This window comes from Narcine bancroftii, chromosome 1 (genome assembly GCF_036971445.1).
Source record: "Narcine bancroftii isolate sNarBan1 chromosome 1, sNarBan1.hap1, whole genome shotgun sequence".
In the NCBI taxonomy this organism is placed as follows: Eukaryota; Metazoa; Chordata; class Chondrichthyes; order Torpediniformes; family Narcinidae; genus Narcine; species Narcine bancroftii.
This window is the reverse complement of record NC_091469.1, coordinates 45,374,998-45,395,012: the sequence shown is the minus strand read 5'-3', so window position 1 is coordinate 45,395,012 and position 20,015 is coordinate 45,374,998. Positions and strand designations below refer to the sequence as shown.

Here is a 20,015-nt window from a genome sequence, read left to right as displayed (position 1 = left end):
CTGGTATGAATCGGTAATAAAAGTTAATCATTACTGGCAAATTCTTGCAACACCTTCACTGTGCGTGGCTTATCAGGCAGTAGTTTCACTCCATGCCTATTGATTTGATGCCCAGGAAGTCTATCATTTCCAACCAGAACTGGCACTTAGCAGGGTTTATAGTTTGAATTCCTGCCGCTGGGTGCACACTTGCCTTAGATGGGTTGCCTTAGATGTGGTTGGCCATGAGAATATCGTTCAAATAGATGAATGCAAATGAGAGATCCCAGCCCACTGCATCCATCAACCTCTGGAAGGCCTGGGGGGCATTGTCAGGAATTCGAAGGGCCCAAAAGGGGTAATGATGGCAGTTTAAGGGATGTCATCGAGATGGATTGGGATTTGAAGATAATCCCTGATGAGACTGACTTTTGAAAATACCCGTGCCCCTTGTAAGTTAGTGCACAGAGTACCTGTCAGGTGTGGTGGCCTCATTGAGACGGCGATAGTTACCACATGGCTCCACCCTCCAGCTGTCTTCAGTACCATGTGCAGGGGGGAGACCCAGGGGCTGTCGGAACACTACACTATCCTCAATTCTTCCATTTTTAAAAATTCTTCCTTGGTAAGGGTGAGCTTCTCTGGGGGAAGGCGGTGTGCCCTGGCATGGAGCCGGGGGTCCTCGGTGAGAATGCGGTGCCTTATCCTGTGTTTTGGTTCAATGGAGGAAATCTGTGGTGCCACGATCAAAGGGAACTCTGCTAGGATCGCGTAAATGCGATGTCGGACAAAGTAACAGAATCAAGGTGGGGGACAGGTAACTTGGCTTCTCCTGGGGCATTGTTTGAAAAGCCCTGGTATGCACCAAACACTGCCCTTTAAGGTCTACACCAAACGCTGCCCTTTAAGGTCTACACCAAACGCTGCCCTTTAAGGTCTACACCAAACGCTGCCCTTTAAGGTCTACACCAAACGCTGCCCTTTAAGGTCTACACCAAACGCTGCCCTTTAAGGTCTACACCAAACGCTGCCCTTTAAGGTCTACACCAAACGCTGCCCTTTAAGGTCTACACCAAACGCTGCCCTTTAAGGTCTACACCAAACGCTGCCCTTTAAGGTCTACACCAAACGCTGCCCTTTAAGGTCTACACCAAACGCTGCCCTTTAAGGTCTACACCAAACGCTGCCCTTTAAGGTCTACACCAAACGCTGCCCTTTAAGGTCTACACCAAACGCTGCCCTTTAAGGTCTACACCAAACGCTGCCCTTTAAGGTCTACACCAAACGCTGCCCTTTAAGGTCTACACCAAACGCTGCCCTTTAAGGTCTACACCAAACGCTGCCCTTTAAGGTCTACACCAAACGCTGCCCTTTAAGGTCTACACCAAACGCTGCCCTTTAAGGTCTACACCAAACGCTGCCCTTTAAGGTCTACACCAAACGCTGCCCTTTAAGGTCTACACCAAACGCTGCCCTTTAAGGTCTACACCAAACGCTGCCCTTTAAGGTCTACACCAAACGCTGCCCTTTAAGGTCTACACCAAACGCTGCCCTTTAAGGTCTACACCAAACACTGCCCTTTAAGGTCTACACCAAACACTGCCCTTTAAGGTCTACACCAAACACTGCCCTTTAAGGTCTACCAGCAGGCGGTGGGCTTGCAGGAAGTCTGCTCCAGGAGTGGATGCACCACAGCCTCAATTGTGAATGTCCACGTGAACCGGTTGCTGCAGAAGTGGAGGAGGATGGTGCAGGTGCTTGCCATTTCAGGTCTCGTAGGCTGGGGTGGGGGAGGATGAAGGACACTTATTTTAGCATCGGTGTGAATGAGGAAGTGCCTTCCTAACAGAGTCCCACACGTGAAGGAGGCTGTCACATTGGTCAAGTGTTGCAGCCATTAACGACGGTTGGCCATGATGATTCCCTGAAACATGCAGGATGGGCGGCCTTGATGGGCCCCTGCACTCCATTGTTGGTGATGGTAACAATACTGTGGTTGGTGGGTCCACTTGCCTCTCTGTTTGCTGTGGCCGGCTGTATGCGAGGCCTAGCAATCTGCTCCACAGAGGCACGTTTTCTTCCTTTGCTCTTCAGAGCATCTCCACCCAGGCTGCGACTTTCCCTGGGGTCACTGAAGTCTTCATCGGCAAGCAAGAGTTGGATATCCTCGGGCAGCTGCTTCAGGAAAATCTGCTCGAAGAGCAGGCAAGGCCTGTGTCCCTCAGCATTTCGCTCATGAGGGTAGATGGGACCCTGTCCCCCAAACCATTCATATGCAACAATCAAGTGGCACAATCATGCCCTGACAGCCAGAAGGTGTGAGTTAGTAGCTCTTTGAGGGCACCGTATTTGCTTTGATCCGGAGGCTTGCGCAGAAAGTCGACGACCCTTGCTACTGTGTCCTGGTTGAGCGAGCTCACCATGTAGTAGTAACGTGTGTTATTGGCAGTGATCTGTCGAAGGTGGAACTGGATATCTGCCTGTTCGAACCACACATGTGGCTGCGATGCCCAGAATGTTGGCAGCTTCAAGAGAGCAGTGTGAAGAACCGCTTAGTCTGCCATCTTTGGGTCAAACTGCCGGCTGGACCTGGCAGGGTCACCATTGTAGCATGTGCGCTATCATGAAGTGTGGAAAAAAGACATGCACTCTCGAAGTTAAAGACTGATTTATTGCACTGGCAGCTCTGCTTATATTCTTTCTCTCTTGCTGACAACAAGAGTGATGACACAGCAGCGCCGGCCTCAGATTGGTCGGCGTTCCCACAGTTGCTCGTTGTTTGCTGCCATGCAGGTTGTCACCTGGAACGAAGGTCGCTGGCCCCACCAGAATCTGCGTGGTCACCACATTTGTCGGCCATCTTGTGTACCAGGCCACGTCCCACTGAGCGGTACACAAGATACACAATATTTCTACGTCTGCCCTTTAAAACATTTAATTACAGATCCCCACTTTTGGTGAGAAAATTGTTCCTTAAACTTCTACTCTTCCAATTAAAATGCAAGTGGCCTCCTGAAAGGAGAATGCATCCTTGCTATTCATCCAAACTATATTATAATTTTATAAACTAAACTAAGTAATCCCAATGTAGCTTTTCTTCTACCTGAAATTGTACAATCTTGCAAAATATAAGCCACAGTGTCTTTGCGTATTGTGATGACCAGAACTGTGCATAGTTTGCACTGCATACTCTTGTATTCTATGACTCAATAAGGGAAATCATTTTGGAAGCTTTAGGTTCATTCCTAAATTTGAAACTTAAAGCTTACAGTTAAGAATATTTAATGGCAAAATATCAACCTTGTTCATTATTTAATAGAAATTAATGGCACAGAAATATTTGTGGAGGTGAAAACAAGCCATTTACGTTTATCCTAATATTTAGCACTTGGTTTGTAGCATTGTAGATTACATATACAAGTGTCTTTCTACTTAATTGAGGCAGTTTGCTTTTTTTGTCAAGTAGCGAGTTCTAAATCACTGCATTCTTTGGGTGAGCTTCTTGCCTCATCTCCCAAAATTCTGCATCCTTGAAATGGTTTACTCAAATAGCTGGTTTTGTGCTTCTTGTGAATTTTATTTTCATGTAAAGTACAGAAATTTTGGAAGATTTTTGCATTGAGAAAATTCTCGCTGATTGGGGTTAAATATTGTAGAATCAATAACTGGCTAACTTTCTGATGTTTCTGAAATATTTGATTATGTGTTAATGGTTTATGGCTGACTGAAATTTATTTTTTGCAGGGTTTGGCAGAAAAGATGTTGTAGAACACCTCTTACAAAATGGTGCAAATGTTCATGCACGTGATGATGGTGGTCTGATTCCACTTCATAACGCCTGTTCATTTGGTCACGCAGAAGTGGTCAGTTTGCTGCTGTGTCATGGAGCAGATTCAAATGCGCGAGACAATTGGAATTATACTCCTTTGCATGAAGCAGCAATCAAAGGAAAGATTGATGTCTGCATTGGTAAGTACAATTACAAGTTGTTGATAATAGAAAGTGATGAGACCCAAAAATTACAGCTAAAATGTTTCAGAAGTGAAGTGCAAGAAAATAATTTAATTGACTTTCATGAAATGGAAAATATCTCCTTAAACCAAATACTGCCATTGCAAAATATCCACTTGTAATTTTCAAAAAGCAGCAAAAGCTGAGCCAAAATCTTCAAATAATCTATTATCTTAAAACTGTCACACTTAATATATAAGTGTGTTTAAAATCAGAATAGTGGGGTGAATTAAGTTGCATTTAAATAGCATTGATAAGGAGAGGGGAAAAAAATGAAGATTTTTTTTGTAGTGTGAGTAAATCAATTAAGCAAAAATATTTTAGAATTGGGTAGTGGTGCTACAGGGTTTTATTGCCAAAGAGCAATATAAGTGAAAGTGATAGAAATGAATTGCTCTCATAAAATTCAGATTTTTCTTACTTTTTGGTGTTTCCCATTTTTGGAAACCACTAACTTTGCCCTTTGAGACCACAAATAATCATGTTGGAATATGTAAACATATGTAGATTTCAATGCAACTTGGCAGCAGCATTTTCCATTTGGTAACAATGTGACCAGAATATGGAAATAAAACATAAAAGTCTGCATATGCAGTGATTGAAGTAAAAACACAATGAAGCAGTGTATTTTATATAATAGGGGTGGCTAAACTTAACATAAGAGCAATAAACAATAAATTTCAAATGTTTGAGAGCAGCGACGAAAAAATATTAAATAATTACATACAAATTTTTACTCTTACATTCATATTTGTTACAAAAAACTTTAAATATAAGTATTACTTGTCTAATAATATTTAATCATTTATGTAGTTTTTAACTGCTAATTTGCATTAGTTTCAATAATCAAAAAGTACACAATTTAAAAAGACCGTGTGGGGGAGAAAGCAATGGTGGACCTGACTTCCCAGAATTCCGTGGGGCAGAGAACATCCTCTATGACTGCTCCATGTATGCAGCTGGGCATACAGCTCTTTCTCTGCCCTATGGAATTCTGGGAGGGCAGGTCCGCCATTGCCCCCCCCCCCCCACACAGTCTTTATAAATTGTGTGCTATAGTGCTATCAACTTTACCACGCTATATAAATTGAGCGTTATAGCGCTATCAACTTTCCCATTCTGTTTTAAAATCATCAGTTATTACTATTTACTGCTTGCACTTTCCCATGGTCCCTTATAAAGGTTTATATAGGTCAGAACAACAATAAAAACAGGGGCTGAAGGGCTCATACTGTGCTGTACTTAAAGTTTAATTATGCATGATTAATTTTGTTCAAACATAAGATCATAATACATTGATCAGGATTTAGGGCAGGTTCACGATCACTCGATGCATCGTGATGTCACCAGTAGAAGGTAGAACCGTCCTAACCCCGGGGATGGCTCCTTGCAAGTGTGAAAGTGTTTATTGTCCTAGTTAGGAGTGGTCAAGTGTGAAAAGACAAACCCCCATTCTTATCCCAGGACACTAAATGGCCAATTTAGTGGGATGCAAGTGTGAAAGGGGCTATTGTAATTGGTGTTTTAATCATTGTAAGAGTGGCACACTTGATGAAAATATAAAGAAATTTAGTTTGGGTGAACTCAGCAGTAATCTGAAGATTTCATGGCAGTGATGGATTATAGTAATGTTTGTTTCTATGACATTTAGTGGTGTGGTCTGGTAATTGCAGAATTAACTAAAATAATTGATAAAAATGTTTTAATGGTGTAGAATGTAAATTGGAAAAAGTGAAGCTGGGTATTGATGAGGGGAATAATAACAAAAATTAAAATCATTGATTTAAAGGAACTTGCAAAATTCTTTCATACAAAATAAACATTAAAAACTGTTGGTCTTTAGATCAAATGTGCATTCCTAAAGTTGGGCCCATGTGGGTTGCAAATCAGATTGAATTAGAAATTAAAATTTTTTGAATAATTTATGGCCATTCAATGGATTAGTTTAATACAAAGTACAGTATTGATTGTCAATTACCATTACATTAGACTATTACTTGAAATTATATATAGGTGCCTAAGCTTTTATCCAGAATTCTGAAAACCAGCAACCTCCAAAAACTAGCACTTTTTTGGTAGATGACATCTGCTTATCAAAGATGGAGTTTTGGCACCAAATGTGACCCAATGCAACCCAAGCTCAACTCTCTTGTATCACTTTGCGTTTCGCTACTTTATAAGCACCTCTGAATTGCCTATACTGATGCCCTTCCAGCGTCGTGGTGCTTTCAGTTGGCCCAGCGGCAATGATTCACTGGCTGTCGTCGCTACCTATAAACCCCCTTGCAGCTGAAACCAGTGTACCAACGCAGGGGAATAGAGAAGGGGGCCGTTATTCTGGCACTGGTACAGCGGTGGGGGGGAGGAAAGAGACAGAGGCAGCAGTGCAACTCGGTTGGGCAAGGGGGAGAGACAACAGTGTGACTTGGGCAGACAAGGGGGATAAACAGACGGCAGCGTGACTCGGGCAGGTGAGGGGGGCAGAGACGGGAGTGCGACTCGGGCGGATGAGGGAGCAAAGATGGCAGCGCAACTCGGGTGGGCGAAGGGAAAAGAGACAGCAGCGCGACTCGTGCAAGAAAGAGTGTAACTCGGGTGGGCTTAAAGCGACAGAAATCAAAATGATTCCAAAATCCAGAAGATTGTGAACATCAGCTGGTGTCTAGTCCCAACAATCCCAGATAAAAGGTTAGGCACCTGTAAATTACAAATTTCCCTCGAAATTCTGAAAAACAACTTGCATGTATACCAAGAAACAGTAAAGACCGAAAGAGCAAAATTTTTGCCAACCTAATTTCCAACAATTCCCAAAATCCAAAGATCTTATTCAATACAGTTACCATCAACTCAATCATTGGTCCTACACCAAACACCAAGTCTGATGTTTCCCTGACCAAATGAGAAGAATTTTTTTAATTCTTCATAAAGTCGAGAACATCAAGACCAACATTCCCCCCCTCCACCGCAATCTAACTGTATCACAGCTCTTTTCATCCAACCTAGACATTTTTAGCCCAATCACGCTACTCACCCGTAGAAAATTGTGTTCACCATGAAGCTGACAACCTACCCCCTCGACATTCTCCCCGCTCCCCTCCTCGACATTCTCCCCGCTCCCCTCCTCGACATTCTCCCCGCTCCCCTCCTCGACATTCTCCCCGCTCCCCTCCTCGACATTCTCCCCGCTCCCCTCCTCGACATTCTCCCCGCTCCCCTCCTCGACATTCTCCCCGCTCCCCTCCTCGACATTCTCCCCGCTCCCCTCCTCGACATTCTCCCCGCTCCCCTCCTCGACATTCTCCCCGCTCCCCTCCTCGACATTCTCCCCGCTCCCCTCCTCGACATTCTCCCCGCTCCCCTCCTCGACATTCTCCCCGCTCCCCTCCTCGACATTCTCCCCGCTCCCCTCCTCGACATTCTCCCCGCTCCCCTCCTCGACATTCTCCCCGCTCCCCTCCTCGACATTCTCCCCGCTCCCCTCCTCGACATTCTCCCCGCTCCCCTCCTCGACATTCTCCCCGCTCCCCTCCTCGACATTCTCCCCGCTCCCCTCCTCGACATTCTCCCCGCTCCCCTCCTCGACATTCTCCCCGCTCCCCTCCTCGACATTCTCCCCGCTCCCCTCCTCGACATTCTCCCCGCTCCCCTCCTCGACATTCTCCCCGCTCCCCTCCTCGACATTCTCCCCGCTCCCCTCCTCGACATTCTCCCCGCTCCCCTCCTCGACATTCTCCCCGCTCCGCTCCTCGACATTCTCCCCGCTCCCCTCCTCGACATTCTCCCCGCTCCCCTCCTCGACATTCTCCCCGCTCCCCTCCTCGACATTCTCCCCGCTCCCCTCCTCGACATTCTCCCTGCTTTTGAGGGATGTTTTCAATGCAGCGGGTCCTAGTATCCTCTATTATTAACAGTTCTTTAGCCACTGGGACAGTTCAAATTTGCCTCAAGCATGCTGTGGTCCAGCACCTCCTGAAAAAACCCAACCTAGGCCCCTCCACACCCAAAAATTACAGACCTATTTCTAAACTTGCATTCCTGTCAAAGGACGTCGTAAAAAGTTGTTCTTAGCCAATTGATGCCCTATCGACACCAAAACAATATATCCGAAAGATACCAGTCAGGTTTTCAGGCCCACCTCAGGACAGAGTCAGCCTTACTAAGAGTATACAATTACCTGCTCCTTGCCACTGACTCAGGAAGCTCTGCCATTCTAATTCTCCTTGATCTTAGTACAGCATTCAATACAATGGATCATGCTATTTTAATAGATCGCCTCCGGCAGAGGGTCGGTGTCGGCGGCACGGCCTTGAACTGGTTTAAATCTTATCTCACAAATCGGATCAACATGGTAAAATTTTCATCCTCGTATGCTACCCTTTCCTGTGGGGTCCCTCAAAGGCCCCATTCTCTTATATATTCTTCCCCTATCATCCAAAAACATGGCATCTCCTTTCACTGCTATGCTGATGGCACCCAATGATCAAGAAAAGTTGATCAGCCTCATCTATCTGGAGGACATAAAATGCTTGATAGTTCAAAACTTCCTGCAGCTCAACGAAAGCAAATCTGAGATCATACTATTTGGCCACCTCAACTCCACCAAAATTATTGTCAATCACCCTCATTCAACCACACAACAAATCCTTTGGTGTGATATTCAATTCCACCTTCAAGTGTGACAAACAAGTTAATGTAGTTGTAAATCTAGCTTTTTTCAGCTCTGCACTATTGCCAAAATCAAATCTTTCCTGTCACTGAAAGATCTCAAAAGTTATCCACCTCATTTTTTTCCCATTTAGTCTAATGTCTTTACACAGGAACTAGTTAGTCATCATTATCCTGTCTGCAATTGGTTCAGAATGTAGCAGCAAGGCTCCTGATAGGAGCCAAGAAAAGGGGTGATATGGTCCTTATTCTTGCCTCTCTTCACTGGTCTCCAGTTTGGCTCAGGATAGATTTTAAATTTCTCCAGTTTGTTTACAAAGCCATCAATGAACTCATATCACCGATCTCCTAAGCCCGACTCCACTTCAAGACCTCTCAGATTGGCAATTTAAGGCGCTTGGTTGTTCCGTGCTCAAATCGCAAACTCGGGAGATCGTGTCTTCGCGATAGCAGCCCCCAAACTGTGGAACAACATTCCTCCCTCCATCAAATTAGCCCCTTCCTTTAACTCTTTTAAATCCAGGCTGAAGTTGTATTTTGACTCGAAAGCGTTTTGAGGTGATTGTTGATTGTTACCATGTTGTATGTACAATTCTAAACCTCGGGTACCCATTTTATGCTGCGCTTTAAATAGCTACTCAAGATGTAATTTATGATCTGTATAGCACTTTGGTCATCGTGAGTTGTTCAATTTGCTATATAAATAAACTAAATTCATCTATTCTGCTTGTATGCGTTGTGAAGTTTGTCAGTAGAAGGATACTAGTCCAGCAATTGTATTGTAGCTGTTCTATATCAGATTGCTCAGTTAAAAGAAAATTGTGATGCCAGAGAAGCACAGCATTGATATTTGTTTATATTTTATCGCTGGGCACTATGAAAATTTGGACATTGCATTGTATAATATGGATATTTTGTTATCAATTTAATCTTTTGATTTGGTTGACCCTCGTCAGCTGCTGCTCCAATCCACATTTTATGTAATGTGTTACAATTTGATCACAATGCCTGGAAATAATGATTTTGTGTCCTAGAAATAAGATGCTTCTATTTTTTATGTACAGTTCTTCTGCAGCATGGCGCTGATCCCAATATTCGGAATACTGATGGGAAAACTGCTCAAGACTTAGCAGATCCTTCTGCAAAAGCAGTACTAACAGGTCAGAGAAGTTTAGTTTTGCTAGTGTGCCTTTGCATATTTTCCCATTCCTCCACAATTCCACTGCAATCAGATTGAAAAAGAGATTTTGGTACTCCTTGTCAATTTTTTTTTAGCTTTGTTCTTGGTATTTCAGGTAAGCATTACTTAATGTGAAGAGCTGCTTGTTAAATATGAATTTTCTGAGAATTATTTTTCTGACAATTTTCATAGTTGTCTTGAGACTCGTGAAATACTGATGATTTTTCCAACCAATTAAAAACTAATTAGCAAGTGAGAAATAGGGTAAGCCACTCTACTTTATTCTGACATTTATGATGACATATACTTGCACTTCATTGACCCATCCTGGATCCATATCCATTTATTCTGCTCCAATGCTTATTGATATGGGATTTCCAGGACTTAAGAAAAATTCTTGTGCTATTTTTGAATATAAACCTATTTTAATTCTTTAAATTTAACATAACCTCAAATCCACAAGGACAAAATAATCAATGTAATATTTGACATGGAGCAAGACCATTGGAATAAGAGATCATTTGACTGATGTGTTTTAACATTGAAACCAAAGCTATTTCCGGTGTGCTTTTTAGATAATGATCCTCCATATTCATTTGAGATTGATCAACTTTCAGTTAAGAGATGGTATCTCTTGTTGTTGCACTGGAGTTTCAACCTTGACTTTTGTGCTCAACTAGTCCCTGAAACCTGACAGTGAAGGGAAGAGATTAGAATAAATCAAATTTATCCTGGCTCCTGCCTTGTTTTCACCCATGCTAGTCTTGAAACAACATGAAACGTTTGTGGCTATTTAATGCCTGTTTATAAAGTTGTACATACAACAAGCCAAGAATGGTGACGAGGATACAGGTAGCAGGAGCTAAGGTCTCACTTACGACTATTTATATGGAGGTAAAGTAACTTGTCTAATACCTGGTAATTGGGTGATATCATTTTGTGCATCATTCCAAGTAACTTACTCATGATCACTTTAGATAAAACCTCAAATATATCTGAGAAAAATCTGAAATTATCATTTTCCTTGATAATATGAAGTGAAACACAAAAGTCAGAAAACACCATGATTGTAGTAAAAAAACACAGAAATGCTGGAGAAACTTAGCTGGTCTCTCAGCGTCCATAGATGTTTTGGGCCTGTGTCCTTCAGGGAATAAGCTAAGAACGGGAAAGCATCAGAATGAAGACATTACTGGCTGGGGGAGGTATCCAGGCCAACAAAAGGTATTAATTGGATATGATAACAGGAGAGGTGAGAATTGATTTTGGCTCCAAAACTCAAACCACTGTATTATGCACCATCTCTGAACTCATCACTTTGGGTCATCTCTTTAGCATGGCCTCCAACCTGTTGTTTCCCAACTCCGCACTGCCCGTTTCTACCTCCTACCTAAGATCCACAAACCTAATTGTCCCAGCAGACCTATCATGCCTGCCTTCTCCTGCCCCATCGAGTTGGTATCTGTTTAGGTCAACTTTTTTTTTTCTCCCCCCTTCCCCCCAGACCTGTCCTTCCCCACCTACATCTGGGACACTTCACATGCCCTGCATCACTTCAACAACTTCCATTTCCCGGAACTTGATCGCCTCATGTTTACCATGAACATCCAATCATGATACACCTCCATCCCCCATACCAAAGTCCTCAAAGCCATTCGTTTCTTTCTGAACAATAGACACAACCAGTGTCCCTTCACTGCCACCCCTCCTTTGGCTGGCAGAACTTGGCCTAATCCTCAATAACTTCTTTGACTCATCCCATTTTCTCCAGGTCAAAGGCATAGCCATGGGTACCTGCATGGGCCCCAGCTATGCCTGTCTTCCTGTTGGGTATGTGGAGGAATCCTTGCTACAAGTCTACACAGGCAAAGTCCCTCAACTTTTCCTCCGCTATGTCAATGAATACTTTGGTCCCTCAACTTTTCCTCCGCTACGTCAATGAATACTTTGGTGCTGCCTCACACCCATGATGAGCTCGTTGACTTCATCCATTGCTGCCAACTTCCACCCCAACCCCAAATTCACTTGGTCCATCTCTAGCAACACTCCTTCCTCCATTCTCTCTGTCTCAGGAGACAAACTCTAGCCAGACATCTTTTACAAATCCACCAACTCCCACAGCTATCTCAACTACATCTCTTCACACCCTGTCCTCTATTCTCTTCTCTCAATTCCTTTGCCTTTGCCTCATCTGCTCCCAGGATGAGAATTTCCATGCCACATCATCAGAGATGTCCTCCAAACAACGTGGCTTTCCCTCTACCACCATCAAGTCAACTCTCACCTGCATATCCTCCATTACCCGCTCATATGCCCTGGCCCCCTCTGCCCTCACCTGCAACAAGGACAGGATTCCTCTTGACCTTACCTACCACCCTACCAGCTTCTGGATCCGACATATCCTCCTCCTCAGATTCCAAATTTATTGTCAGAGTACATAAATGACATCACATGAAGCCCTGAGATTCTTTTTCCTGCAGGCGTGGCAGAATTACCACTAATTGGTAGTGCAAAAAAAACTGTATACATATACATGTAAACAAATAAAGAATTGTAAACTGATAACGAATGAGATCACTTCATTAAGCACCTCAGTTCTGTCTGCTGCAGTAGTGTGGATTTCCCAGTGGCCACCCATTCCCTTGATATGTCTGTCCATCGTCTCATGCATTGCCAGACTAGGACCAACCGTAAATTGGAGGAACAACACCTCATCCTCCGTCTGGGCACCCTTCAACCCAATGGCATGAACATCAACTTTTCCGACCTGTTACTCCTCCACGCGCGCCCCCTCCTCCCCCCCCTCCCCGCTCTCCCTCTCTTCTCTTTTCCCTCTGTCTCCTTTCAGACAGCCAAAATCAAATTTCACTCTTCTTATATCCAAATAATATATTTTGTTGGCCTGGATTCCTCCCCAGCCAGTCTTGTCTTTATTCTGACATCTTCGTTGTTAGCTTATTCCTTGAAAAAGGACTCAGGGCCCAAGATGTGGGTAATATATCTTTACCTCCTATGGATGCTGCATGACAGGCTGAGTTCCTCCAGCATTTCTGCGTGTTTTTCCTTGATAATATATTTATCCCACCACTATCCAAATGTAATTCATGCTTTCTTTTATGTTTGTCATCCTATTTTGAAAAACATATTCTTGTTTCCCTCTGCTGTTAACCCTTCCACACTTGAAAATTCAGTTTAATATTATTCTCTTCACTTATTTACTAGGAAATATGAACGTCTTAGAAAGCGAGCAAGTTCAATAGGCAGGACAGGGAATGAGGAAGGTCAGAGAGACTAAAGTGCATTTATTTTAATACAAGAAGCTGAGCAGGTAAAGCAGATGAACTCAAGCTATGAATAGGTAGATGGGATATTATGAATATTACAGAAACGTGGTTGAGGAATGGTGGGACCGGTGACCATAATTCTATTAGTTTTAAAATAGTTATGCAAAATTAGATGTCTATGTTAGTCTTAAATTAGGGTAAGGCTAATTTTGATAGATTTAGACAGGAGCTTGCCAAGGATGATTGGGAGAAGCCATTAGCTGACAAAGAGACATCTGGCAAGCTGAAGGCTTGTATCAGTGAAATAGAGGATAAAAGTGAAGTGCAAGGTTGGCAGGAAGGTAGAACTGGTTGACAAGGATTATTGAGCCCCTAGCCAGAAACAAAAAGGTGGTGCATTTTGGGTATAGGCACCTGGGGTCAAGCCAAACCCCTGAGGAATGTAAAGGATGTCAGGGCACATATGAAGAAAAATAGAGAAGCAAAAAAAGGATGAGGTTATTTTACTGCAGGCCAGGCAGAATTTGTACTTATTGGTAATGCAAAAAAACTGTACTCAAGAAAAGATAAGTATATAAGTAGGAAATGAAAACAAACTGTCCAATACATAAATATTCAATAATAAATAATGTACAAAGTATGAGTCCTTAAATGGGTCTCTGATTGAGTAGTTTAAGAGTCAGATGGTGGGGGGGCGGGGGGGGGGGGGTGGTGGTTAGAAACTATTCCAGAACCTGATGGTACAGGTCTTGTGCCATATATACCTCTTTTCTGATGTCAGCAGTGAGAACAGAGCATATCGTGGATGGTGTGGTTCCTCGATGATTGCTGCTGCTCTTAGATGGCAGCATTCCACATAGATTTTCTCAATGGTGGATGATGCAGCCGGTCAGCACACTTTCTACTACACATCTGTAGATAATGTCATGCTGAACCTCTGAAAACTCCTGAGGCTTTCTTCATGATGACATTCATGTGTTGGGTCCAGGAAAGGCACTCCAAAAGAGTGGCTTCCAGCAATTTAAATTTGCTCACCCTCTCCACCTCTGATTTCCTCCAATGATCACTAGATTGAACACCTTTTTCCCCTCCGAAAGCCCACAATTGGCTCCTTGGTTTTGCGACATTGGGTGCAAAAATAGTTAGTACACCATTCATCCAAGTTTTCAATCTCCTTCTTGTATGCTGACACATTGCCCCCTTTTTATACAACCCACTATTATGATATCGTCAGCAAATTTGTAGATGGTGTTATTCTTGTACTGAGCCACACAGTCATAGGTGTAAAGTGAGTAGAGCAGGGGCTAAGAATGCAGCCCTGTGGTGCTCTGGTATTGATGAAGATTGTGGAGAAATTCTTACCTATCTTCAGATTGTGGTCTGGAGGTGAGGAAATCCAGAATCCAATTACACAGTAGGGTAGTGAGGAGTTTACTGATCAGGTTTGAGCAGATGATGGTGTTCTCTGAACTGTAGTCGATAAAGAGCATTGTGATTTATGCGTCTTTGCTGCCCAGGTATTCCAGGGTAGAGCCATTGAGATGGCCTGTTGCTGCAGTAGGCAAATTGGAAAGGATCTTAAAACACTTCATTACTGTGGATGTGAGTGCCACTGATGGGTAGTCATTTAGGCAGGTTACCACACTCTTGGCCACACATGATTAAGGCCAGTTTGAAACAGGAGGATACCATGCCCTACCAGAGTGAGATGTTGAAGATATCCATAAATATAATGGCAAGTTTGTCATTACTTGGCTGGGTAATCTGTCCAGACCAGATGCTTTCCTTGAATTCACTCTTCAGAAAACATCTTGCACATTCTCTTCGGATACTGACAGCAAAGGATCATCAGGGGACATGTGGGTGCGCAGTGGTTCTTCCTTGTTGTGGTAGTCAAATCTGGCAAAGAAGGCATTGAATTAATCTGGGAATGAAGCTTTGTCTCCTGAACCGGATTTGGTTTTGTAGCAGGTTACGTCAATTAGGCCCATTCACAGCTGTTGTGTATCCTTTGTTCTTTCCTTTCTCGTCTTCACCCAGGAGATGGTTTTTCGTAGGTCATACCTGTTCCTTTTGCAATGTTCTGGATCTCCAGGCTTAAATACTTGTGATCAGGCTCTCAGCAGGTTCTGAATTTCATTGTTTTCCCATAAGGGAGAACCCCTGAATGATTTGGTGGGGCCACACTTGTCCACATGTGTTTTGATAAAATTTGTAACAGCTTGGGAAATAAAGTAAAGGAGAATTGGAAGAGATTCTCTCAGTATATTAAGAACTAAGCAGTAACTGGGAGGAGAATAGGTTAAGGGTCAGTGTGTGTGTGTGTGTGTGTGTGTGTGTGTGTGTGTGTGTGTGTGTGTGTGTGGAGCCACAGGAGTTGGGTGATGTTCTAAATAAACATTTCTCTGTATTTACCATGGAGAAGGTTGTGAAATCACTAAGATGGAATGTTTCTGTGGTGGACACCTGATGTATATCTGCGGATGCATGGGTCCAGCACCACCTGCTCCACCTAGTAGAATCCATTTTCTTACAGCCTTATGGTTGAGGTGATGATTGTTTTCTTCCCCCACCCTCCATTTGGTTGCATAACTTTTCCTTGGCCTGAATTTGAAACTTGATTTATATATCTTAATGAACCTTTCTCCTCTGTTCCATTGAGTTAACAGGCTTGATAGTGAATAGAAAGGCTTGGTGATGTACATCATAGGAATTTGTTTAGATCAAGTGCAAGTCATTCATGATTTGTTCAATAACTGGTGAAAAATATGTTTTGGATTTATTATCACAAGGTTGCAGTCAAGTTGGTTTCAGTTTTTAATGTTGTTGCTTTAAAATGCAGTAGGATGTGGATTTTAAGTACAGTTTTCTGGTTACAGCACCAAAATACTTTTTATTAATCACACAGGCGAATACAAGAAGGATGAACTTCTGGAGGCAGCTAGGTAAGTGACAAAAAAATCTTCTCATAATTTAGTTTATTAAGACCGTTATATTAAATATTCTATTTTATATTTAATGAATAAAAGATAATTTTTTTAAAGATCGAAATAATGTCACTTCCAGTTTTTAAATACAAACAAGAAAAATTGTTCAAATTAGATGCAAGTCTTCTGTAATGGATGACATGAACTGAATTGCCTTTGTTTCTTTTCCTTTTTTGAATATTTTATTTAAAGGTTTTTCCATCCGTGTAATTAATAAATCATTGTACAATACAATGAGTGTTTAAATTGAAGAGAATTTCATTTGTTACATGATGGTTATATGGTTATATCCTTTCCCCTTCCCTCCCTATCCCATTCCCCACCCCCCCTTATAAAAATATATATATATATATGTAATAGATTATATATAGTAAAATAATGTAATAAAGAAGAAAGAAAGAAATAGTATAGTGCCTTGGATTGCCTGGAGCATTGCTCTCCAACACATTAGAATTAAACAGATCTTGTGTAGTCATTTCATTTTAAGGAAGAAGGTTGACACAGAACTTGAGGCTGGAAGAAAATTTCTATGTATTTATACCTAATATTTGCATATAAGGGCTTCAAATTTGCAAAAATATAAGATATTTATTTCTCAAATTATATGTAATCTTCTCTAAAGGGATGCAACTTTATATTTCTGCATTTCATCTTCCCATTCCTAAATGTGAATCTGATTTCCAAGTTTAGTCTCATTTTGTGTACATTTTCCACCTTCTCTGTTCTGAAAGATTTGCCTCTATCCTAATATTTAGTACTTCAAGTGCAGATCACCTGTTAAGTTTTTCTCCAGAGTTTAACAGAAACATGAACAGGTTTTTCAACTGGGTTGATTTGGAGGGCACTACTGGTAATTATAACTCACTTTCCAATTATTGGAATCAAATTGAAATGAGGTGTTTGAATCCTAATTGATTTGTCTTATTTGTAAACTGAGGGTCATGAGCCTATCATATTTGTGACAGCATAGCAGATTTTCTCTAAACTCACTAACTGGTTATAATTATTACTCTGTCTGAAGAAATAGAAAATAGTAAGATGAATTTATTAATTTATGGTGTGCATGAACTTGGGAGAAGGTGTCACAGATGGCTGTCAGTCAGAACTGTAGAGGGTTTTTTTTCCCCACAAGATCTTGAAGGATGCTAATATTTCAGTTTGTTGGGTCACAATTTTAAAGTGATAATTTTAGCAAATCTCACATGCTCTTTCAAATAACAGTATTTCAAATGATATACATGCATTCCCTGACATTCGTCCGAGTTCCATTCTGACTGACCGGTCAGATCTCGAAATGGACGCAAGTCGGATGTATGTTAGCAAGGCAAGTAGTGTCCACACTGATTCCACTGCCCTGCGGTCTCTTGTCAGGCCGCTATCAGTCTCCACACTGACCCTACTGCCCTGCGCTCTTCCGATAGTCCACTGTCAATCCCCACACTGAACCTACAGCCCATTGTACCTGAACAGCATTCTTTTATCTTGAGAACTGAGGGAGATGTTGTGATGTACACAATGCCAGGATATCCTCTGATGATACCTATCATGCCCACCAACCATTCACATTGGTGAACATATGAGCAAGTGTAATTCATATATTTACATTGCTGTATATTTTTAATTTATATGATATTTTTTCGGTCACATATATATGGATGGTGGTAAGTTGCATAGGTCATAGTAGGAGAGAGGATGTATATGGAATGTAACTGTAAGCCAAGAGAAGTTATTGTCTGCTTTCAAATTCAGCTGTGTCTCTCAACCAAGGACTTTTTCATCCTCTGTTCTTCTTTACTGATTGGTGTGGAAGCTAAGTTGAGTGAATCAGCAGTTCTTTGGGCCACTGTTTTTGATTAAGCATACAGTGCAGGGCAGGCCCTTTACCCCTTGTGTCTATGCCAAACATGATGTCCAAATTAAGACACTGTTACCACACATGATACATATCCCTCTATTCCCTGCATATTTGTGTGTCTATCGAGAAGCCTCTTAAATGCTGCTGTTGTACTCCTGGCAGACCATTTCCAGGCACCTACACACTGTGCAATAAAAACACTTATCCCACAAATCTCCTTTAAACTTTGTCCCTCACCAGCAGTTTTGAATGTACTCTCGATTGTGACCTTTTTATTCCAGCTTTCTACTATGCCTTGTAATTTTGTAAACTATCATCTTCTATCAGGCCTCTTGTCACTCTCCACTCCAGAAATAATAACTCAAGTTTTTCTTCCCTCTCCCCTTCCTTGTACCCTCTCCAAATCTTATGTATCCTTCCTCTAACAGGAAAAGCAGAATCACACACAGTACTTCAAGTATAGTGTAACCAATGTTTTGTATAGACCAGCCATCCTCAACTGTTTTTTGCTTATGGCCCCCCTGGGACTCTGCTCAAAGTTTATGGGCTCACTTTCCTGTGAAGCAGATGATTATTTGGTTTCTTCCATACTTCTTCAACCGACTATATAAAATAAAAATTAAATATTATTTTATGTGAGGTGAAAAGAAAACAAGGCTTTTACTCTGAGCATAACAACTGTGTCTTGTTATTCCAGAATATACTGACAAATAGAAAATCATTCTTTTTAAACATGTAGGCAAGAAGAAAACCTGAACATGTATATTTAAATGTTTTAAAATTTTTATTTAGAGCACAATGGTTTGTGCAGAGTCATTAGGGAACTGTAAGCATAAACTCGAGGATGTGAAAATTTAATGTTTTTTTTAATTCTAAAAAATGAAATTTTCATGAAATTCTTGAGTTCCTGTGCAAGTTTTTTTGATGTCAGGATAGTGATAGTTGAAGGTCACCTGTTGTGATATCAAGACTTTTCCTGGATTTTGTCAAGGAATCCACATTCAACTACGTTTGGAGCAAGGCAATGAAAAATATTTCTGCCTTTTCCTGTAGTTTTGGATATCTATTCGGCAGATCACTCTTAATCCAAAAATCTTTTTAAAATTGATTGAACTTGTGGTGTCCAATTATATAACATGTGAGTTAAACTGGCTACCTCAATTTTGCACCTATCATAAGTAGGGCTTACATGGGAAAAATACAGGCCAGTTTATCTTTAGACATATATACCCGATATTGCCACCTTGTACTGAATCAAGGAATGATGGGCACAAATTGATGAAGTTTTTACTAGTCAAAAAATATGATCCCATTGATCATCCTTAAGTAATTCTTGGAATTCCATTTCCAAAGTACCTAAAATGTTATCATTGGATATCAGTTGCAAGTTGAGTAACCAATTATATATTGTAGCTATTAACCCTTTTTGAAATGTATACACCTGAAAAAGGGTGTCTGTCAAACTAAATGGGTGAGCAGATGGATAGTTCGGAAGAAAAGTACACTGAAAGTCCCTAATTTGCAAATACCTAAAAAATTGTGCCTTGCTCAAATCATGTTTGTCTGCTAACAGATTGAAAGACATTAAGCAGTCTCCTGTAAATAGTCTGAAAAGGTTATTACTCCTTTAGTTTTCCATATTGAAAACACCCGATCAATCAGTGATGCTTTAAAAACGTTTATTTTACTAGATGAAACAAAATTATTAGACCAAAAAAATTTATGAAACTGGAAGCAAATCCTTATTTTATGCTTAAGAACCAGGTTAAGATCTTGTCTATTAATTTTGGATAACACAAAGGGTAGCGGAGCTCCCAGCGATGAGACCAATGAGTAACCCCCCATCTGAATTCTTCTCCAAATCTACCCATAAATAACATTTATATACTTCTGAATAATAAATCCAGAAGGTAATATTAATAGCCCACTAATAAAACCCTAAAATTAGGTGAGCCATTCCTCCGTCTTTCTTTTGTTTCTGCAATGAAGGTTTGCTCAATCTAGGATTTTTATTATTCCAAATGTAAGAAGATATCTTGTCAAAAAATATTTCG

At 41.5% G+C, this 20,015-nt stretch overlaps 1 protein-coding gene across 3 annotated transcripts in view; it reads left to right on the top strand.

Annotated features, from left to right (window-relative positions):
• Positions 1-20,015, top strand: part of tnksa (tankyrase, TRF1-interacting ankyrin-related ADP-ribose polymerase a) — a 166,866-nt gene that overhangs the window by 27,634 nt on the left and 119,217 nt on the right. For all 3 annotated transcript variants that reach the window (XM_069925464.1, XM_069925453.1, XM_069925473.1), the window contains exons 2-4: positions 3,724-3,948; positions 9,720-9,815; positions 16,028-16,064. In XM_069925464.1, coding sequence (XP_069781565.1) covers positions 3,724-3,948; positions 9,720-9,815; positions 16,028-16,064 — 358 coding nt within the window. The remainder of the gene's footprint in view (positions 1-3,723; positions 3,949-9,719; positions 9,816-16,027; positions 16,065-20,015) is intronic.